Source organism: Vitis vinifera, chromosome 14, assembly GCF_030704535.1.
Source record: "Vitis vinifera cultivar Pinot Noir 40024 chromosome 14, ASM3070453v1".
Taxonomy (NCBI): Eukaryota; Viridiplantae; Streptophyta; class Magnoliopsida; order Vitales; family Vitaceae; genus Vitis; species Vitis vinifera.
The window spans coordinates 4,506,910-4,526,841 of NC_081818.1; the positions used below are offsets into that span (position 1 = coordinate 4,506,910).

The 19,932-nt window shown below is 33.0% G+C and overlaps 2 protein-coding genes across 3 annotated transcripts; both read left to right on the forward strand.

Annotated features, from left to right (window-relative positions):
* The first annotated feature begins 10,152 nt into the window (after positions 1–10,152).
* On the forward strand, positions 10,153–11,298 carry LOC104881456 (disease resistance protein At4g27190). The gene has a single exon (XM_010661797.2). It carries the CDS (start codon positions 10,153–10,155, stop codon positions 11,296–11,298), a length of 1,146 nt encoding a protein of 381 aa, XP_010660099.2.
* Positions 11,299–12,403: 1,105 nt separating this feature from the next.
* Positions 12,404–18,351, forward strand: LOC104881440 (uncharacterized). Of its 2 annotated transcripts, XM_010661718.3 has the most exons (5): positions 12,404–12,512; positions 14,370–14,876; positions 15,323–16,372; positions 17,800–17,941; positions 18,035–18,351. In XM_010661718.3, the coding sequence occupies exons 2-4, from the start codon at positions 14,409–14,411 to the stop codon at positions 17,923–17,925; spliced, it is 1,644 nt and encodes a 547-aa protein (XP_010660020.1). In that variant the 5' UTR covers positions 12,404–12,512; positions 14,370–14,408; the 3' UTR covers positions 17,926–17,941; positions 18,035–18,351. The 2 variants fall into 2 exon arrangements, with proteins under 2 accessions (XP_010660020.1, XP_010660019.1); XM_010661717.3 differs by having other exon boundaries at positions 17,800–18,351.
* Positions 18,352–19,932: the final 1,581 nt, after the last annotated feature.

Here is a 19,932-nt window from a genome sequence, read left to right on the forward strand (position 1 = left end):
AAATTTTATATTCAATTATTTGTAAATATTATAACAAAAATGATAACACAAAAATGACACATTAAAATAAAACTTTTTATCAAACTTGATCTTACTAAAGAATTTGTCACATTAGTGAATTCTTGTGTTGACATCAATTGTGTCCAAGAAGGATTAATCCTGTTGGATACTTTGAGCAAACCCTTCATTTTCAATGTTTTCTATAATTTGAATTTTTTGCTTTTCTAAGACTTTTAGTCTTGCATTTAAGTCTTTGATGCCTTACAAAGAGAAACAGAGTCCGACTTTTTGAGACGGATTTGAAGAACTTTAAAATCCACGGATTTGAAAACTTTCGAATCCAAAGAAAGTTATTTGTGTTTTTATGCGGCTATCTTGGAATTTGAAGAATGGTTTTGAAGCCGAGTTTACAGCCAAATTAATGTTTATTGAAAAAAAAAAAAAAAAAACCAAACTAATACATCTTTCAAACTATTTGTTAAACTAGTCTTTTGAATCCACATCAGCAATCCACTACTCTGAAGATCCAATTTTTCATCCGAAATCATTCAACAAAAAGCCTAACTATTATTTTCTCTTCTGTGCGGCTCCCACCATCTACGGCTCCCACCAGCAACTCCACTAGCAACATCGGCTAGGTAAGTTTTTTTTCCCCTCATTTTCCTTAGCTTTCTTACTAACCAAACAGAGGAAAACGAAAAATTAAATGAAATTGTTTTCTGTACATTAGGGGTTTGGGTAGATTTCGAATTTGGGCAATGGTGGGTTAGGGTTCGAAGAGGAAGAAGAAGTGCAGGTCATGCAAAAATAACAAAGTTTTTACCCAAATGCAAAATCTTTGATTTTGCCCAATTTAATAAAAAAAATAAAAATCTTCTAGCTCTGTTCTTAACCCAACGAAACCCACCTCTCAAGGAGGCCTTCATCTTTCCCTCGACGCCATAAGGCTTATACAACGCGATCCTCTTCCTTTTCTTGATCTCGGGATCACTGAATCCCCATGATGAAGACGAGGAGTCCTCGTAATAATATTTTTTGAAAACGGAGGTTTTGCCGGAGCGAGGAGGAGAGTATGGCACCCCACTCACCTGTATGTTGGTGGAATAGGCCCTCGGCTCGCCTGGCCTGCCTGGCCTTTTATAGCATGGGAATATTGTGGATTTCTCATCTCTCTAACCTCTCTCATCTCTGCGTTGAAGCTTGGAATTTTTTAGTTTTGATGATAGAAAGAGGACAAGAAGGAGGGTAGGGAGGGCTGAACACATAAAAAAAATTATTTTAACTTTCTTGGGCTGTTGAAAAGGATGGTTTGGAACGCATAAAGAAATTATTTTGACTTTCTTGGGCTACCGAAAAGGATGGTTTGGAACGCATAAAGAAATATTTTAACTTTCTTGGGCTGCCGGAAAGGATGGTTTGGAACGAATAAAGAAATTATTTTAACTTTCTTTAAGGGATATTTGATAATTATCTTTGAATTAATTTTTATAATTTTAAAATTTTGAAAGCTAATTGAATTTTTTAATATAAAAATTATTTGTTTAATCATTTTTTATTTTCCCTTTTTAATAAAAAATTACAAATTAATCACAATCCACTTGTTTATTTTCCTTTTTTGAATAAAAAATTAAAAATCCACTTGTTTATTTTCCTTTTTTTAGTAAAAAATTAAAAATTAATCACAATCCACTTGTTTATTTTCCTTTTTTTAATAAAAAATTAAAAATTAATAATAATCTACTTGTTTAAAAATCGAGTGGGAACAAAAAGAAATAAAAAATAGAAGAAAATTAAAATAAATAAATAAAAACCACAAAGGAATATATATATATATATATATATATATATATATATATATATATATATATATTTCACTTATTATTATTATTATTATTATTATTATGAAAACTAAAAAATATCAAATTGTGTATAGTTATTAATTGTTTTCAAACACAAGTTTTTGATAGATAAAATATTATAAATAAAATATATTTTTAATAAATATTTGAAAAACAAGAAAACATGTCCAAAATCTTCCCATATGTATTTTTATTCTAAAAAAAACAAATAGAATCAAATTTAAAACTATTTTCAAAACACTTCCTAATAAATCCTTAGGGTTATGAGTTATAATTAAAATATTTTATCTTCTTATTTATTATAATTACTAGATTTACCGAGAAACCATCATTACAAATGCTTAAGTTTTTCAAATTATTTTTAAATTTGTTTTCATCATTTATTAACTTTATAAAATTGGAAGTGATTATTAAATTTATTTTTGTTTCTTTTTCTCCTCTAAAAAAATATATACTTTTTATTATTATATATATATATTTAAAAAATTTATTAGGATCAAGGAGATTTGAGTGTGGCATTTTTCAATCATCATTTTTATAAAGATAATACTATTGTGCATATAACAATCTCTTCCCCATTATAGGGCTCCTAGAACTCGAATCATTTAATGGCATGTGGAACATTTAATAGCACCTATACAAATGCTAACAACTTTATAAAACTGTAAAAAGACATGTAGAACCTCTGGATCTCCAAACCATGAAAATTGCTTGTAATTATTGGTTAGCTTTTGAATTGTATCATATATTAGAAAGTGTATCAAATTCTCAATTATTATAAATTCCTTTTTGTAAAGAATATTGTATAAAGTATTTTCTAAGTTAATTTATTATTGTGATATCATATTTCCTCATAGAATAAGGAAAGTTATTTAGAATATTTTTATAAATATTTTAGGTCATAGAGGGAAAAATCTATAAGATCGATTAATCAGGATCTTTGTTTTTTGGAGAATACCTTTTTTATAGGGGATACTATGTCGAAATTGTTTAAATTATAATATTAACATTAGTTTATTATGACAGTATAGTAATGGAGCATAGAGAGGGCAGATTCGATCCAGATCCGTTAGATCGCTCTATTTTAGCGCTATAGGACAGACATAGGTCTCAATTAGTGGATTCTGGTCAGGTATATATGTATATATAAATATAGATGTATAGAAAAATAAAATCATAAACCTTAATTAAGTTCTTATTTAATCGAAATGGTATCTTTTGTAGTTTAATCAGGTATTGACATGTCGACAACGTTTATGGACATTCATGCGAGAGTAGGAGATGGACCCTCGTATTTGGCGATATGTGATGCAGTCTGGATTTTATGGTGTATATCGTGTCGGACACATTTCACTAGATTGGCCATTGATCACGAGTCTTGTTGAGTGATGGTGGCCCGAGACACACACATTTCATTTATCTATTGGAGAGATGACTGTTACCTTACAGGATGTAGCCATGATTCTAGGATTACGTATTCATTGGCCTCCTATCACTGGCACATGTGACATAGATTGGTCACTACTATGTTCTGAGCTTTTAGGTGTCGTCCCACCTACATCTCAGATTAGAGGGTCATCTATATCAGCACGATGGTTGCGTGAGCAGTTCTCATATCCATCAGCAGGGTTCGATGATGTTATTTTACAGCGTTATGCGCGTGCTTTCATATTAGCACTATTGGGTGGAGCATTGTTCGCAGACAAGACTGGCACACATGTACAGTTATGTTACCTTCCACTATTGAGAGACTTCACTGAGATTTCTCACTATAGTTGGGGCAGTGCAGTGTTGGCATACCTATATAGAGAGCTATGTCGTGCGAGTTTAGATAGTGCCACAGAGATTTCTGGACCTATCACACTATTACAGGTATTTCGACATAACTATCTATTATAATTAATTTACTCACATTATTGTTGTAAGTTGTCTAATTTTGATAATGTTATATGATTTTGTAGTTGTGGTCATGGGAGAGACTTCATGTGGGTCGACCTGATTTCGGTCGTCCTCCAGTGTCTATAGTAGTCCCACATGTACATGATGATGTAGTTGATGGTTTACATGATCATCTATTGCCAGATGAGGCACTCTCAGTCGATCCATTGGGCCATAGGTGGAGAGTACCCCTGTCTTGGTCTCATAACCCATCACCACATGTGTTGACATTCTATCGAGATCAATTGGATGCCCAGACACAGGATCAAGTAAAGTGTAGATGCGTAAGATTACCTTTGCAATATTTTCCACCAATGTGACTAATTATTTTCTAAAAAAAATTACAGGTATTATGGGAATTATATATAGCAGATTTTATTGCACATCTTCCAGCTATATGTCAGGCTGATGAAGAAATTTGGCGAACTATGTCGCCTCTACTTTGCTTTGATATTATTGAGTGACATAGACCAGAGCGAGTTTTACGCCAGTTCCGTATACAACAAGGGATACCTCCACCTTGTTTGATAGATATGGAACTACATTTAGTGGATAGGCGAGGACGACATCAGTACGATTGGGTCACATTCCATGCTTAGTATATTTCTCTTTGGGCTACTCGTTCTGAGTGTATTGCGACAGTACCACTTGCGATTACTACCATGACTTTTTATGATCTATATATGCAGTGGTATCGACATATCACGCGATGCCTGATCGCACCTGTTTTGCATAGAGATCATATGAGGTTCCATAGTACAGCTTTTGCCACTGAGTTATTGGTGAGAACATTTGAGATACAAAACCATTTTTTAATGAATGTTAAACTTAAATTATGTGCAAATGCCTCATGTTTCATTTTCTTATACAGATCACCGCTGTATCGCAGATGACTATTTCAAATGATTTGGAGGAAACTCACCGAATTGCTATTGATGTTTTACGTGCTATAGGAGAGGACCATCGCGTACACTCGACACATGAGTCATCCACATCTTCAGGGCCATCCATGAGACCACCATCATTGATTACGCCTATTAGGGTACCACCCATTAGAGGTCGGGGGAGAGGTGGTCGTCGAGCTGGTCACCGACATGTACCTTTGGCATCTACTTTGGTACAACCCTCACATCCACTAGTCACATCTACCTTTCCTTTATTTCAGCCATCTGCATCATTAGAGTCGCCACTTTCTCCCCCTAATGTATCCATACCAACCCATTCATCTCGACCCGAGACTACCATACCATCTACCCTTACCCCTGTTCAGCCATCTATATCATTGGATGCACCCCCACCTATTATAGAGTCTATTGCACCCCCACCTGTTACAGAGTCTATTGCACCCCCACCTGTTACAGAGTCCACTGCACCTCTACTTTTTCTTTAGGGGACAGCTCATGCTGCACGATTACATGTACGGGTACCTAGAGGACATCGAGCTCCACGTGTATGTCGAGTTCTACCTCCATCAGTTCCATCTAACTCGACAGCTCATGTAGATGACGTGTCACAGTCTATAGAGATGGAGACTTTTCAGATAGCACAGATGGATACAACAAATATGACCATCTACCGTAGATGTTCACAACGAAAGAGAAAGATTCCATCATGTGGGACACATTGAGATCTTTTTTCATGTTTGTAGAACTATTATACTTTGATTTATACATTTAAGGTTATATAAAGTGTTAATTCAAATTAGTGATGTTATGTTATTCACATGTTTCCTTGATAATTTAAACAAATAAAACTCAAATGCATCCTAAAGTCTAAATGAAAGAAATTCTAACTAAATAAATTATTACAACCATTACCTATTTTTCTTTCATATAATTAAAAAATTATACGTTTTAACCAAGACATAAGTTCAAATCATACTTAATAATAAATAACCTAAAATCATAATCATTGGCATTAATTTTCATATGAAAATATAAAATTTTAAAATAATATAAACAATTTCTTTAGTTATTTTAAAATTTAAAAATAATATGAATAAATAATTTTCTTTAGTTCATATATGAAAATATTCGTAAAACAAATAAATATTTTATTTACCATAAATATATAAATTTTTATGGGAATGCATGTAGACCAAATTATTTTCTCAAATTTTCAAGGAAAATATGAAAAAATAAAGATAATATATATATATATATATATTTAAACAGTCATAACGAAAAAATTTGTGAAAAGCAAAGTTCTAAAATCCCATACTTTTTTACACATGAGTTCCCCTTAAAATATTTGTGAAAATTGTAAAACCACAGTCCATGACTGTGGTTTTAAAGAAAATTATAAAACCACCATTTGTGACTGTGGGTTTTATAACATTTTTAAAACCACAATTACTAACTGTGGTTTTATGGTTATTTTGATAAAAAAATATTTTAAAAATAATATTAAAATTACAACACCATTAAAATAGATGTGGGTTAAAAATAATTGTAAAACGACAGTTACTAATTGTGGTTTTATGATTATTTTGATAAAAAAATATTTTTAAAATAATATTAAAATTACAACACCATTAAAATAGACGTGGATTGAAAATAATTGTAAAACCACAGTTATTAACTGTGGTTTTATGGTTATTTTGATAAAAAATATTTTAAAAATAATATTAAAATTACAACACCATTAAAATAGATGTGAGTTAAAAATAATTGTAAAACCACAGTTACTAACTGTGGTTTTATGATTATTTTGATAAAAAAATATTTTAAAAATAATATTAAAATTACAACACCATTAAAATAGGTGTGGAATAAAAATAATTGTAAAACCACAATTACTAAATGTGGTTTTATGGGAAGTTGTAAAACCACAGTTTGTAACTGTGGTTTTAAGAATATTTTTTTAAAACCACAATTAGTAACGGTGGTTTTAAGAGAAATTGTAAAACCATAGTTTGTAACTGTGATTTTAAGGATATTTCTGTAAGTTTTAAAACCACATTCATCAATGGTGGTTTTTTACACTTAAAATCTATGTGGATGTTTATGTGGATAAAGAACACTATTATGACAAATATTTTGAAATGGATACTATTTTTACCATTTTTTTTTACAAATAAATTATTTTGTTCTTAAACTCTTTGAAGCCTGCCGAATTAGTCCACCGAATTGGAGGGCAGTTTTGGTGACTCATTAGTTTCCCGCCCACCGATTTGACCCATGGTTTCGAAGAACGGTGTGAACTGTGGATTTATGTCTCCGTCTTTTTGACTTTCTTCATAGATACAGCTGTTTTCACTGATAATTGATACAGAAATACATGGGAGCCCCTTTCCACAACATTAATAACGATAGGGACTTCATGTACTCAAATCTCATTTGATTTTCATTTTGCTTTAATTTACAAATTCAATTTTTAAAGGAAAAAAGAAAAAGAAAAAAAAGGCATACCGTTAGAGTTATTCTCTCGAAAATCATTTGTAATTGAAAAAATTATTAACAAAAGTCTTGATTAGAAAGCTTAAATGTTCCCTAATTTTTTATAAAATAAAAATCTTTTTAACAACCTTAAACGTTTTTAACCTGTTCCCAAAGAATGGGCTGTAGCAGGGAGATAGGACGGCTTCAGTGTCTTGGACAGCTAAAAAGTCGTGGTTGTGACAGGGGTAGGGATGGCTGAAGGCTGTGTTGTCACTAGGTTTTGGGTTGGTATGAGAGGCTATAGGTGGACGGCTGGTATGAATGATTGACCTCTAGATCATTTCTGGGGCTATAATGGCTAGGTGCATGGCTCTGTTCGGTTATTGTTTTCTCTTTTTTAAAACAAAAAAAAAAACTAAAAACTTGTTTCATGTTTTATTGTTTCCCTGGTTCGCAAAAGAGCATCAGGTAACAGCTGGTCTTGGTGTTTTTCTTCTCCTTCTTCTCACTTTTTTTCTACCTGTGGTTTCTCCTCTAGCACAGTGAAAGGCGTCTCCAACAGCACGAAACGAAGGTAACTTCACCAACCCATTTTTTCTTTCCTTTTATTTTTTGTTGTACATATTGAAGTTATTTCTGATAGCTCTGATAAAATAGGCTTATTTTATGACATTTGTTTGGAAAAATGTTAGATTTCGGCAAAGAAATATCTATATTTTTTTTTCTCAGCTCTTTTGTTATAAAAAAATATAGAAGTTATCGGAATACATACTGCGAAACCCTTTTTGTTTTGTTTGTTTCGCCATATCAAAACGTTACTTAGTTTTTGTTTGTTTTGAATTTGATTTTTGTTGCCAATAGGATTGTGGGAATCGTTTCTCAGTTATGTTATTCGAATGGGATCTAAATTTTTTTATTCTATGAGGCCTTTTTGTTTTCTGATTTTATTCCCGTTTAACGTTGAGAAAACTGGGAAAAGACCAGAAAAAGAATTTGATAAGAATCTTGAGATGTTTTATTAAAGGGAACGAAACATGGTATTCTTCCATGTTTTTTGTTTGAAAAATCGAAATTTTTGTTTCACTATGTCTGATAATCATTGATTGATTTTATGCATTCCGAAATACTATGTCCACTTTCTTATTCTTCTGAATATTCATATATTTTAAATTTGGTAAATTTTTAGTTTCAGCAGCGGGTACATTTTTTTGTATCATTTGAATTCAAAATTTGCTTAAGAACCTGCAAGTGAGGGAAACCGAATTGCTGGGGCAAAATTTAATGATGAATTTCATTGAAGATAATTACAAGTTTAATAAAATTTAAAAGACTCAAATAAAAACTAAAAACTTAATTTTTGTGTTGAATTAGTCGCTCTGTCATTGTGTATCTTCAAGGGGCCCTTCTATCTGGATTTATAGACCCGTAAATAAGATTGTACATTAATCCAAATATCTTTCTGAATTTATAAATGGCAGCTGTTAGACTGGTCACCATTCATTATGTTAATTTTGCAGATCCTTTGTCACCATAGATCTGTTGTCACCAGTAATACGAATTACTGGTAAATTCTTTGGTGGATCATTTTTGATAACTCAATCAAATAATTTTTCTAATGTTTTTTAGAACAAAAACCTAATTTTCTGAATTCAATATTTGACAGTTTTTTTAATTTATTTATTGAAAACACCAAAAACTGATTTCTGGAAAAATTTTCAAAGAGCCAAATATGCCCTAAATGTTGCAACTTAGGTGGTTTAGGGAGCCTGGTTTGTTTAGGAATATGTCAAAATTTATTATTAAAGTATAGACGATTATGAATAAAGAAGAAATTGTTATTAAAGTTTATAATAATATGTTTGTTATCAATTAAAATAACTTTTTTTTTTCTTAAAGCCTGGATTTAATAGTTATAGACAAAAATCAAATTCCTAGTTTGAATTATGGTTGATGAGATATTAGGAAGAATATTATCATAACTATACTCAAATGGGCCTCTGATGGAAAATCAAAGATTATGAGTCAATGAAATTGCATTGACATTCAAGGTGAAAGTTAGAGTTCTCAAATGGTTAATTATTTTTTTATTAATGTATGCAAGGATAATTTTCCCTATTCGAAACCATTATTCTTAAATTTTGCTACAAGAAAAGCAAACCATATATTGTACTTCTCTTCAAAATGAGAATAAGCTGATGTTCAACTGAATCAAACTGCATGCATCCCTTGTGCCTTCTCAATCTCATAACTCTGTACCCCTTTGTCCAATTTTCTTGTTTCACTCATACTCACTTCTGATTCTCCTTTTCATCTCTTTGCTTGGAGCAAGTCCTCTTCTCCTTTCATCTCCTAGTTTGGTTTCATTTGTTGCACTCTCTTCTTTGATTCCTGTTATTTCTGCTTTCATACGTTATGTTTTTTTTCTTTCTCAGTCACCATCTGTTTTCCCAAGCAAGCTAAAAGGGAGGGAAAAAAAAGAAACAGTCCGCCTTAGACGAAATGACAGACATCGTTATTAACATTGCTGCAACAGTTGCCGAGTACTTGGTTGCTCCAATTAGACGCCAACTTAGATATCTGTTTTGCTACCGGTTACGGATGATCTCAACAACAAGGTTCAGGAGTTGGGGCGTGTTAGGGATGACCTTCAGAGAACTGTTTGTGAAGAAACGACAAGAGTGGGGTATAAAATCAGACCTATTGTTCAAGAGTGGCTGAATCGGGTAGATGTGATTACAGGGGAGGCAGAGGAATTGATGAAAGATGAAAACAAGAGCTGTTTCAATGGGTGGTGTCCTAATCTCAAGTCACAGTACCTGCTAAGCAGGAAATCATACAAGAAGGCGCAGGTTATTGTTAAAATCCAAAAAGAAGGCAATTTCCCTCATGAAGTATCATATCGTGTCCCTCTACGAAACCTAACCTTTAAAAATTATGAACCTTTTGGATCGAGAGAATTGATTTTGAACGAAATAATGGATGCATTGGGAGATGATAAGATCAAGATGATTGGAGTTTGGGGGATGGGCGGTGTGGGCAAAACCACACTGGTTAAACAAGTAGCCGAACGAGCAAAGCAAGGGAAGCTGTTCACAACAGAAGTCTACATAGATGTATCCTGGACTCGAGACCTGGAAAAACCTCAACGAGGAATTTCTAATATTCAAAAAAAAATTGCAGAGATGTTAGGCTTGAAATTTACGGGGGAGGATGAGTCCACAAGAGCAATTGAACTGATGCATGGACTGAAGAAGCAGAACATCCTTCTTATCTTAGATGATATTTGGAAGGTGATAGATCTGGAGCAAGTTGGAATTCCTTGTAAAGATGATCGGATGGCATGCAAAGTAGTGTTGACGTCAAGACAGCATGGCATGTTATCTAAGGATATGGGTACTTGTAAGGACTTCCATGTTAATCATCTGTGTGATGAGGAAGCTTGGAAATTATTTCAGAGGACTGCAAGTGATTTCGAGCAGGAGCATGAATTGCGGCCCATAGCAACTGAAGTATTCAAAAAATGTGAGGGTCTTCCAGTAGCTATTGTAACAATTGCAACGGCGCTAAAGGGTGAGGGAGTGGCTGTATGGAGGAATGCCTTGCAGGAGCTGAGAATGTCTACACCAACAAACATAGAAGGAGTGACTGAAAATGTGTACTCGTGTCTGGAGTGGAGCTACAAGCATTTGAAAAGTGCTGAAGCGAAGTCATTGTTCTTGCTCATTGGTTCACTGGGCAATGGTGATATTCCATTGGATGACTTGTTAAAATATGGCATGGGTTTGGATTTGTTTAGTAAGATCGATTCATTGGAGCACGCAAGAGATAGAATAGTTTCCCTGGTGAGAATTCTTAAATCCTCAAGCCTGTTGCTTGATGCACTTGAAGATGATAAATACTATGATAGAGCTCCAAGCTTGCTTTTTGTGGAGGAAGGTAACGGGTTTGTCAAAATGCATGACGTGGTTCGTGATGTTGCCAAATTAATTGCATCGAAACATCTTCATCAATTTGAGGTGGACGGAGTTGTTAGATCACAAGAATGGGAAAAGAGTGGCGCTGAACCGAGAAATTGTACAGGAGTGGCGCTGAACCGAGAAATTGTACAGGCATATTTTTGAAATGCACACGTGTTAATGCCCTTCAAGAAGGATTGGTATGTTCTGAGCCTCCATTTGTTTTGTTGGATAGTATTCATTTTTCTTTGAAAATTCCAGATACTTTTTTCAAAGCAGAAGTCAGAGTTTTAAGCTTGACTGGATGGCATCGGCAACATCTGTCTTTATCAATTCACTCTCTTTCAAATCTTCGAACATTGTGTGTACACGGTCACCAGATCGAAGACATAAAAATACTTGGAAACCTTAAGAGACTACAAATTCTTAGCCTTGTAGATTGTTTGAGTTTCAAGGGTCTCGAAGTAATGATGGAATTGACTGATCTAAGGATGTTGAGTTTAAGGGGCACAATTCTCCCCAGTAGAAGTAATCCGCTGATGATATCAAGTTTACGTCGGTTAGAGCATTTGTGTATTAGGATTAATATATTGGAGGACAGTCCACTCTACCTAGACACCATTCCTACTCTTTGTGGGTTGAAACACTTGTCCTGTTTGAGGGCTTTGGAATTGGTCATACCATTTTCACGTTTGCTTTTGGAAGATGTTTCCTTTGAGAACCTCACTAGATATGATATATGTGTAGGCGATGGTCCATGGGCTTGGTGTGATGATGGTCAATGGGGTCGGTGTAATGATAGTACAAAGGCCTCTAGAAGGTTGTTGCTCAGTTTGGGTCAGAATGAGTGGAGCCAGCTCAATCCGAGCCTGCACGATGTGGTCAAAGTCCCCCATCTGGTCAAGTGCTTCTCCAAGCTTTTTAAGACAACTGAAGTTCTAGTATTGGACAGACTAGTTGATACCAAACATTTTATTAATGAGCTAGGCTGCGATGGTTTTCTTCAACTCAAGTATCTGTATATCTCTAGGAGTGATGGGATGCAATACATCATGAATACAAGGGAAATGGAATGGGTCGATCCACCACGTGCCTTTCCTCTCTTGGAAAGATTAAAGCTCAGATGTCTCGAGCAATTGGAAGCAGTATGGCATGGCTGATTTCCGGTGGGGTGTTTTGCCAACTTAAGAGTTCTGGAAATAGAGGAATGTAACAGCTTGAAATATATCATATGGCTTCCTACAACACAAGCCAGGGAATCAGTACTAGTGTTTCCTCAACTGGGATCCTTGAAACTGGAACGTCTGCCAAATCTCATTAACTTCTACTCCACAGGAACCAGTGGCAGCCAGGAGCCAAGCAGCTCTTTTTTCAATCAGGTATGTTTAATTTTCACTTTCAATTTCTGCCATTCAGCTCTTTTTACTCTTCAACTTCTCTTGCAAACAAATTAATCATATACATTAATTAAATCAGTAGTTTCCTAATGGTAGTATGTACTACTAAGAAAGCCAAATAGCCTGTCACAAGATTTGTTCCTCCTAAACATATTGATCTTATTTCGCCGTGAAATATGTATATTTTCTATTTCAATTTTTTTAAACTTACTAATCATTTTCTCTCAAAAAATTACATAACTAACCTTATTTTTTCTCATTAATTCTGATATAAGGAAATAGATTAATTTTGTCCATGAGTAAACTCTTATTAAGAAAGTGGAAAGTGATCCCTCATCATCCTGATTATGCCTCTTTCCTATTCCATTTCACAAGTTTATCTTCACTTTTTTAGGCTTATAAACATATTTATATTATTTAGCACACAAATATGTATATTTTAATTTTGAATTTTTAACTTAGAAAGTATTTATATTGTTTCATCCAAAATGTTGTAGATATAACAAAATTTCAAAATATATACATTTTTTTTCATTTCTCAAAGAGTTCCACTTCCATTATCTCATGAGTCTCCCATCATTAATCTCAAAAATTAACTCTTCAATCATGTTTAATTTCTAACATCAAATAAGAGGTGAATTTTGATTCTTTAATTTTATCTTGCTCTTCTTTCCATTATTATGAGTTCACTTTTTTTCTTAATATGCTTTTCATTTGTTTTTCCAATTCATTTGGCAAATCTCCATAGTTTTTCTAATATGGCATTTATTTTTATTATTTTTGCATGAAATATATTTTATTTAAGGAAAAATAAGCTAAGCTTATTCAACTAATTAAATATTTTTTTATAATAACTATTAACACACATTGTCGAATTATTTATCTCTTTTTGCTTTTTCTTTTTAAGCAATGTTATTCACCATTCAAATGGTGAAAATATTAGGTTAAAAAATGAAAATTTACAAAGGATAAAATTTACAAAAATTTGAAAATTGCATTTTGTTGCAAGAAACAAAAAATGGATGAACAATAGGGCAAAAATCACAATTGAAAATTAGAGCTTAAAAATTAAAATAATATGAAAGTCACATTATATACTTGTTTTATGAATGAAAATGTTAAAATAAAGGCTGATAATAACGAGAATCGTAATAGTTGCAATCAGTTCATAATGATTGAGTACCCTATCATTATTGAACAATTAATTTAAATACTTCAAATTTTAGAAAGTAAATAATCAAATAAAATAAGTCATACAAAACGTACAAATAAAATTAGTGGAAAAATTACCTATGTAGTGGAAAAAGTAAAAAAAGATAATGCATTAAAAATTTGATAGAAGTGATGTCAATATCAATCATGAGGTGCACATTAGTGGGACAATTAATTTGTAATTAATGAAGAAAAGTATTTATACAAATATCATTTTTTCTATTCTTTATTTTAATCTACAAAGCATGGTATGTTTGTGGATTGCATTTTTTTTTTTGCAAGCCTATAGAATCTGAACAAATAGATTGATGACTATTATGGCCGCCTCTACATGATCTACAATGATTTATCGAATAAAAAAAAAAAGATACAAAATTTAGGATCATTCTATTGCCTTAATTGTAAGAAAAAATTCAGTACCAACTTCCTTAAATTTAAAAATAGAGATGAAAATTGGGTTATCTTATTTTCTTATTTGAAAAGAGAATTTATAGCAAAATCTTAGTTAATTTTGTAGTTTGTCACATTGACATATTGATTGAAACCTCATATATTCAATTATATATGTTATTGGAATGTAGGTGAACGACTACATTAATTATTAATTCTATGTTATAAATTGGACAGGTTGCATTGCCCAGGTTGGAGTCCTTAAATTTGCGTTCAATGGAAAATATCAGAACAATATGGGACACGTGTGAGGAAGAAATTTGTTTAGATGGTCAAAATGTGAAGAGCGTGAGGAAGAAGGATCCCCAAGGATATCTTGCCTTTCAAAATCTAAATTCATTGAGCCTTTATGATTGTACTTCCTTGAAATATGTTTTTCCGGCTTCAATTGTGAAGGGTCTTGAGCAACTTAAGGACCTACAGATACATGATTGTGGAGTGGAGTATATTGTTTCAAATGAAAATGGAGTTGAAGCAGTGCCTTTGTTTCTTTTCCCTAGACTAACCTCTCTCACACTTTTTTGTTTAGGCCACCTCAGAAGGTTCGGCCAGGAGAAGTATACTTTGACTTGTTCACTGTTGAAGAAATTGGAAGTATATTGGTGTGATAAAGTGATCGTACTTTTTCAAGAAAAAAGTGTTGAAGGTGAACTTGATAAACAACCTCTTTTTGTGGTCGAAGAGGTATTACTCCTTTTGCACATTTGGGTTACTAGATTTATAGCCAAATTAATCAAATTAGATAAAGAGACTTTAGAATATGGAGAAAGAGGCACAAATAATTAATAGTCATGAGAATTTTGAGGTGTAATAAGCATTATGTTTTATAGATCCAACAATTTTTTATTGAGTTAACGGGTGCTACAAATGCTAGTGATATTATATTACCCATATTACCCAAACTGCATTTAGCTACTATAACTATCTATTCAAGGTATTTATATTAATTATCATATTCATGTTATGATTGTGTTCAATAATAATAGTAACCAGTTTTCATAAAATTAGCTTACTAGAGAACCTATAATGAAGATAAATTACTTGGAAGCCTTTTTATATATAGACCTTGTTTATTTACTAAAGTTTTGTTAGAGTAATAAAATATTAATGTTATTCATTTGATTTGTCAGAACGCATTTCCTAATTTGGAGGAACTGCGGGTGGGCTCAAAGGGCCTCGTGGAGATATGGCGGGGCCAATATTCAAGTGAGTCATTTGGAAAACTAAGAGTTTTAAGTATAGAAAATTGTGACGATATTTCAGTTGTGATCCCCTGCAGTAAGCTGCCAGTATTACAGAATCTAGAGATACTTAAGGTGTCTCGTTGTAAGTCAGTGGAAGAGGTAATGCAAGGTGAAGAGCTTGCGGGTGAGAAAATTCCCCGGTTAACTAATATATCCTTGTGTGCATTGCCTATGCTTATGCATCTATCCAGCTTACAGCCAATTCTTCAAAATCTTCATTCTCTGGAGGTATTTTACTGTGAAAATTTGAGAAATTTGGTATCACCCTCGATGGCTAAAAGACTAGTGAATCTCAAAAACCTTTGGATTGCGGTGTGCTTCAGTGTGAAGGAAATAGTACGAGATGATGGGAGTGAAGCTACAGATGATGTCAGTTTCACTAAGTTAGAGAAGCTACGACTTCGTGATTTAGTAAATCTGGAAAGCTTCTCCTCTGCAAGTAGCACCTTCAAATTCCCGTCCTTGGAAGAAGTATACATAAAGAGACTAGCAAGTCTCACACATCTATACAAGATAATCCCTGGCCAGAATCTTCAAAAGCTTCGTATTCTAGAATTATTGGGTTGTGAGAACTTGGAAATTTTGTTAACACTGTCAATGGTTAAGACACTTGAACAGCTTACTGTGAGCGACTGTGATAAGGTGAAAGTAATAGTTGAAAGTGAAGGAGGTGAAGCAACGGGTAATGAGGCTGTTCACACCAAATTACGAAGGCTAAAACTTCAGAATTTACCAAATCTGAAAAGCTTTTGCTCAGCAAGATACTGCATCATATTCCGATCCTTGACATTCGTGGATATCAAGGAATGCCCTCAGATGGAATTTTTTTGCCAGGGAGACTCATTCACACCAAGTTTAGAGTCTGTATGGATGAATAACCGGCGGGAAATTTTGGAGAATGACCTGAATACTATCATACATAAGTTTACGGAAAGGGTATGTTATAATTCCCCTGACTTCCTTCTACTCTTAACACCATCTTCCCCCATCACCATTCTCTGCATATCGTGAATTCTAATTATAATTCTGTCTGTTTACCATCTCTCAATTCTGCTTGCTATGAGAAGAAGACATAGAGCGCAAGCCCATAAAATTTTCATGTTTTTCAAGTCTATAACACATGTTTAGTTTCTTAAAATAAGGAATCTACATTGATGGGGGCAGAATTTTTCATGATTTGTGTGAATCAATCTTTTATTTTCGTATCCTTAGGCTACTTCATTTATTGTTTTTTTTTGGACAAAGTTAATCTTACTATCTGTTTTTGGTTGCTCAAGTATTTTAATGCATCACTTTTTAAAACATGACCGGACTGCACCCCAATTGAAACAAATTTAAGATCCATGGGAAAAGGTTATAGAAAATTTAAACCTTGGGTTTCCAGTCAGTTCAGATGCGGACCTAGAGAGATGGCCTATGTTGTGGGCTGAAACTAGATGTTATAATGTTCACGATAATTAGTTTTGTGTCTAACTTTGTTCAATAGTCAAGTTAGAATAGCTAGAGATCGAAACTTGATGATTGTGTTGATTATTTAAAAAATGACAAGACTTCTCATATGCATTGTTGTTTTAAGATTGGGGTTGTTAGAAAGTCTAAAATGCTCCTGTAAAAAAGGTTATATATATCCATAGAAAATACAAATGCAGCGAGAAAGTGAAAGTCAAGTGTAGTGGTTGCAAAAGAAATGAGAATAGATATGAGATCTTATCTTCGATCCAACATAGTTAAATAATCAAGTTAAAGGATGGAATTTGATAATTAAGTTCATTTAATGACCAAGTATAGATCAAAAGATGTTCTTGATCATTTGAGTTTGCATTGTTGTAGAGTTGGGTTTATGTTGTCAGTCCTTACTTGAGCACAGAAATTTACCAGTTTCCATTGATGTTAAAGGAGGTTATCTTATTTCGCATATTTCCATATTCTCAAGCATTTAAAACCAGTAAATCAGCAAAATCTTTTTAGCTTGTAATTTCTGTGGTGCAGTTTGGGGAGTACAATCCCAAGGTTCTTAGGAATGCCCCTAAGTTATTATCATATGTTTGGAGGTAAATCATTTAAAAAATTGTGTGAGGATTGATGCAGATTGAGGATTATAGGGGACAATAGATTGAAGGTATTTTCCTGTTAGAGCTGCATGGAGGGTCTCATTTTATGGATGGAGGAACTTGGTGAGACTTAATTAGGTCATTTACAAATAGTTATTAACGTTGAGAAATAACTACAAGGCTACCATGTAGCAGTAGTTTGATTTGATCATTCTGTGATTCTCCTTTCATACCGAGTACGTTTAAATTTTGTTCTTGTAATTTTTACTCTTTCCTGCTTAATATGATGCACTACATGTGTTGAATGCCCAGCATTCCAAGGGAGAAGTTCATGATGAAGAAGATGCTGAGGAAGGGGATTCTGAAGAGCAGCATCACGGGGTAGAGGATTCTGTGGAAGAAGACACCGAGGAAGAGGATTCTGGGGGAGGAAGTTGATCCTTAGGGCAAAGATGTGAGCGAGAAGCTGTTACAATTTTTTTTCCCTTTATATATCTTCAAATGTAAAAAAAACGCTTTTGTTCTTATCGTCTTCATTTTTTTTTAGATATATATGCAGAACTTGGCTTCATTAGAGGACATGTATTGATACCATCCCAGTCAGAGAGATGCTGCCAATGAATTTTTCATCAGTCTCTTTGGTATGTTTTGCTTTATGATGTCATATCTGTAAGTTGCTATTGTTCCCTGGCACTTAAGAGACCATTCAACTGCTTGGGGTTCAAAATATATATGTAGGTTTTGTGCACGTTTGACTTAATTTGCATTATTCTTGTGTACGTGTATTCGTATTATATAACCAAGCTTGTTAGGACCTTTCTTATTCAAATTTAAGAATAGCTTTAAGTAATTTTTAGTATAAAATATTCTTTCAAAAATGTTACAATCGTGATGATATAATAAACTCGTATGTGCCAATATAAAGATTCAAAATTATCTTTTGATGGTTACAAAATCATTTAGTCAACTCCAAACAAGGCTTGTTTTGTTGTGATCTTATTGTTGGTAAACAATTTACTCCTAGTCAAAACATCTCGTCAAAAAGATCATCTAGTGTTTCCTGCTTCAAGAGCAGATATTTTTAATGAGTTTAGGAACTCTTATGCTTTTTTTTTTTTAGCTTGGGTAGGTCGGCCAAATGATCTGATGACATATATTTATGTACCTTTTTGCTATTATCTAGAATAATTTAGTTCAACAATGACAAGGTTTGTTTGTTTTTTGTTTTTTGTTTTATAGCAAATCAAGAAAAGTGTCTTGAAAGTCAAAAAGTTGAAGAATAATTGTTTTGTATCATGTAAAGGAAAACAAAGAATTTGGTTATGTTTGGGAATTGTTCTCAAGATTATTTTTTAGTTTTTGAGAATAAAAAACATGTTTTTAAAAATAGTGTTTTCTTCTAACATATTTGAATTATTTTTACATGTTTCTAAAGATTTTTAAAAATTAATTACACCAATCCGTTTAACCTTGCACTATGTGATTGCTTTAGGCCATATAATGACTTTCTTAGGTGGTGTTTATTTGTTTTACTTTATTTTTAATAGAACCTTAATATTTAATAGTATTAAATATTAGGTTGTTTGTTTTTATAGTATTTTATTTTTTATGAAGTATTAAAAAGTAAAGCAAAACAAATATGTTATTTTTTCTATTTAAAAAAAGTTATATATTTTGGTTTCTTCTATTTAATAAAAAGTTTATAATAAGTCATGAAAAAGTAAAAAAATAAACAACTTTAATTCTGAAAACAAATTGTTTTTAGTATAAAGGAAAGAAAACAAACACCACCTTGGTCTACTATCTTTTATATTTTCTTTCTTCATCAAATCCCGAGGGTAACTCTGTATAGGCTTCTTCCAAGTTTCTATTTAAGAACACATTCTCCACATCTCATTGTTGAAGAATCTAACTAAATTGGTTGCAAATAACAATAGGACTTATGACTATATTTATCTTAGCATATAGAGTAAACGCTTCTTGGTAATCAATTCTATAGGTTTGAGTGTATTTCTTCGCAATGTGTTTTTCCTTGTATCATTTAATTGATCCATTTGCATTGTATTTGATTGTAAATAACCACTTACATCCCATAGTATCTTCTCCTTAGTGTCACAGACATAGTATTTTCTTAAGCTCGTGAGACAGTTACTCAAGTCTAGACACTTGATCTTGCTAAGTTAGCTTTACTTCTATGTTTAGCTTTTTAGGTTAAATTTACACGTCTTAGAAGTTTTAGAAGGCATAGTAGGTAACAATTAAAGAAGGGAAGCTTTTATTGCCCTTAAGGATGGTTTACAAGTGCATAGGAGGAAGCTCATTTGACTAATGCCTTGGCCAAATGAGGGCCTCATTTATTTATAGGCACCTTGGGAAGTCTGTAGAACCTTGGAGGGTTTCCTTACAAATCAAGAATATTCTAGATGCTCTTACACTAGTTTATGT

Bases quoted from the DNA above. Each gene is read 5' to 3' on its own strand.
- LOC104881456 (XM_010661797.2), top strand. From the start codon at position 10,153: ATGGATGCATTGGGAGATGATAAGATCAAGATGATTGGAGTTTGGGGG.
- LOC104881440 (XM_010661717.3), top strand. From the start codon at position 14,409: ATGGAAAATATCAGAACAATATGGGACACGTGTGAGGAAGAAATTTGT. The intron at 14,877-15,322 runs GTATTACTCCTT...TTGATTTGTCAG, and splicing joins CTCTTTTTGTGGTCGAAGAG to AACGCATTTCCTAATTTGGA. The intron at 16,373-17,799 runs GTATGTTATAAT...TTGAATGCCCAG, and splicing joins TACATAAGTTTACGGAAAGG to CATTCCAAGGGAGAAGTTCA.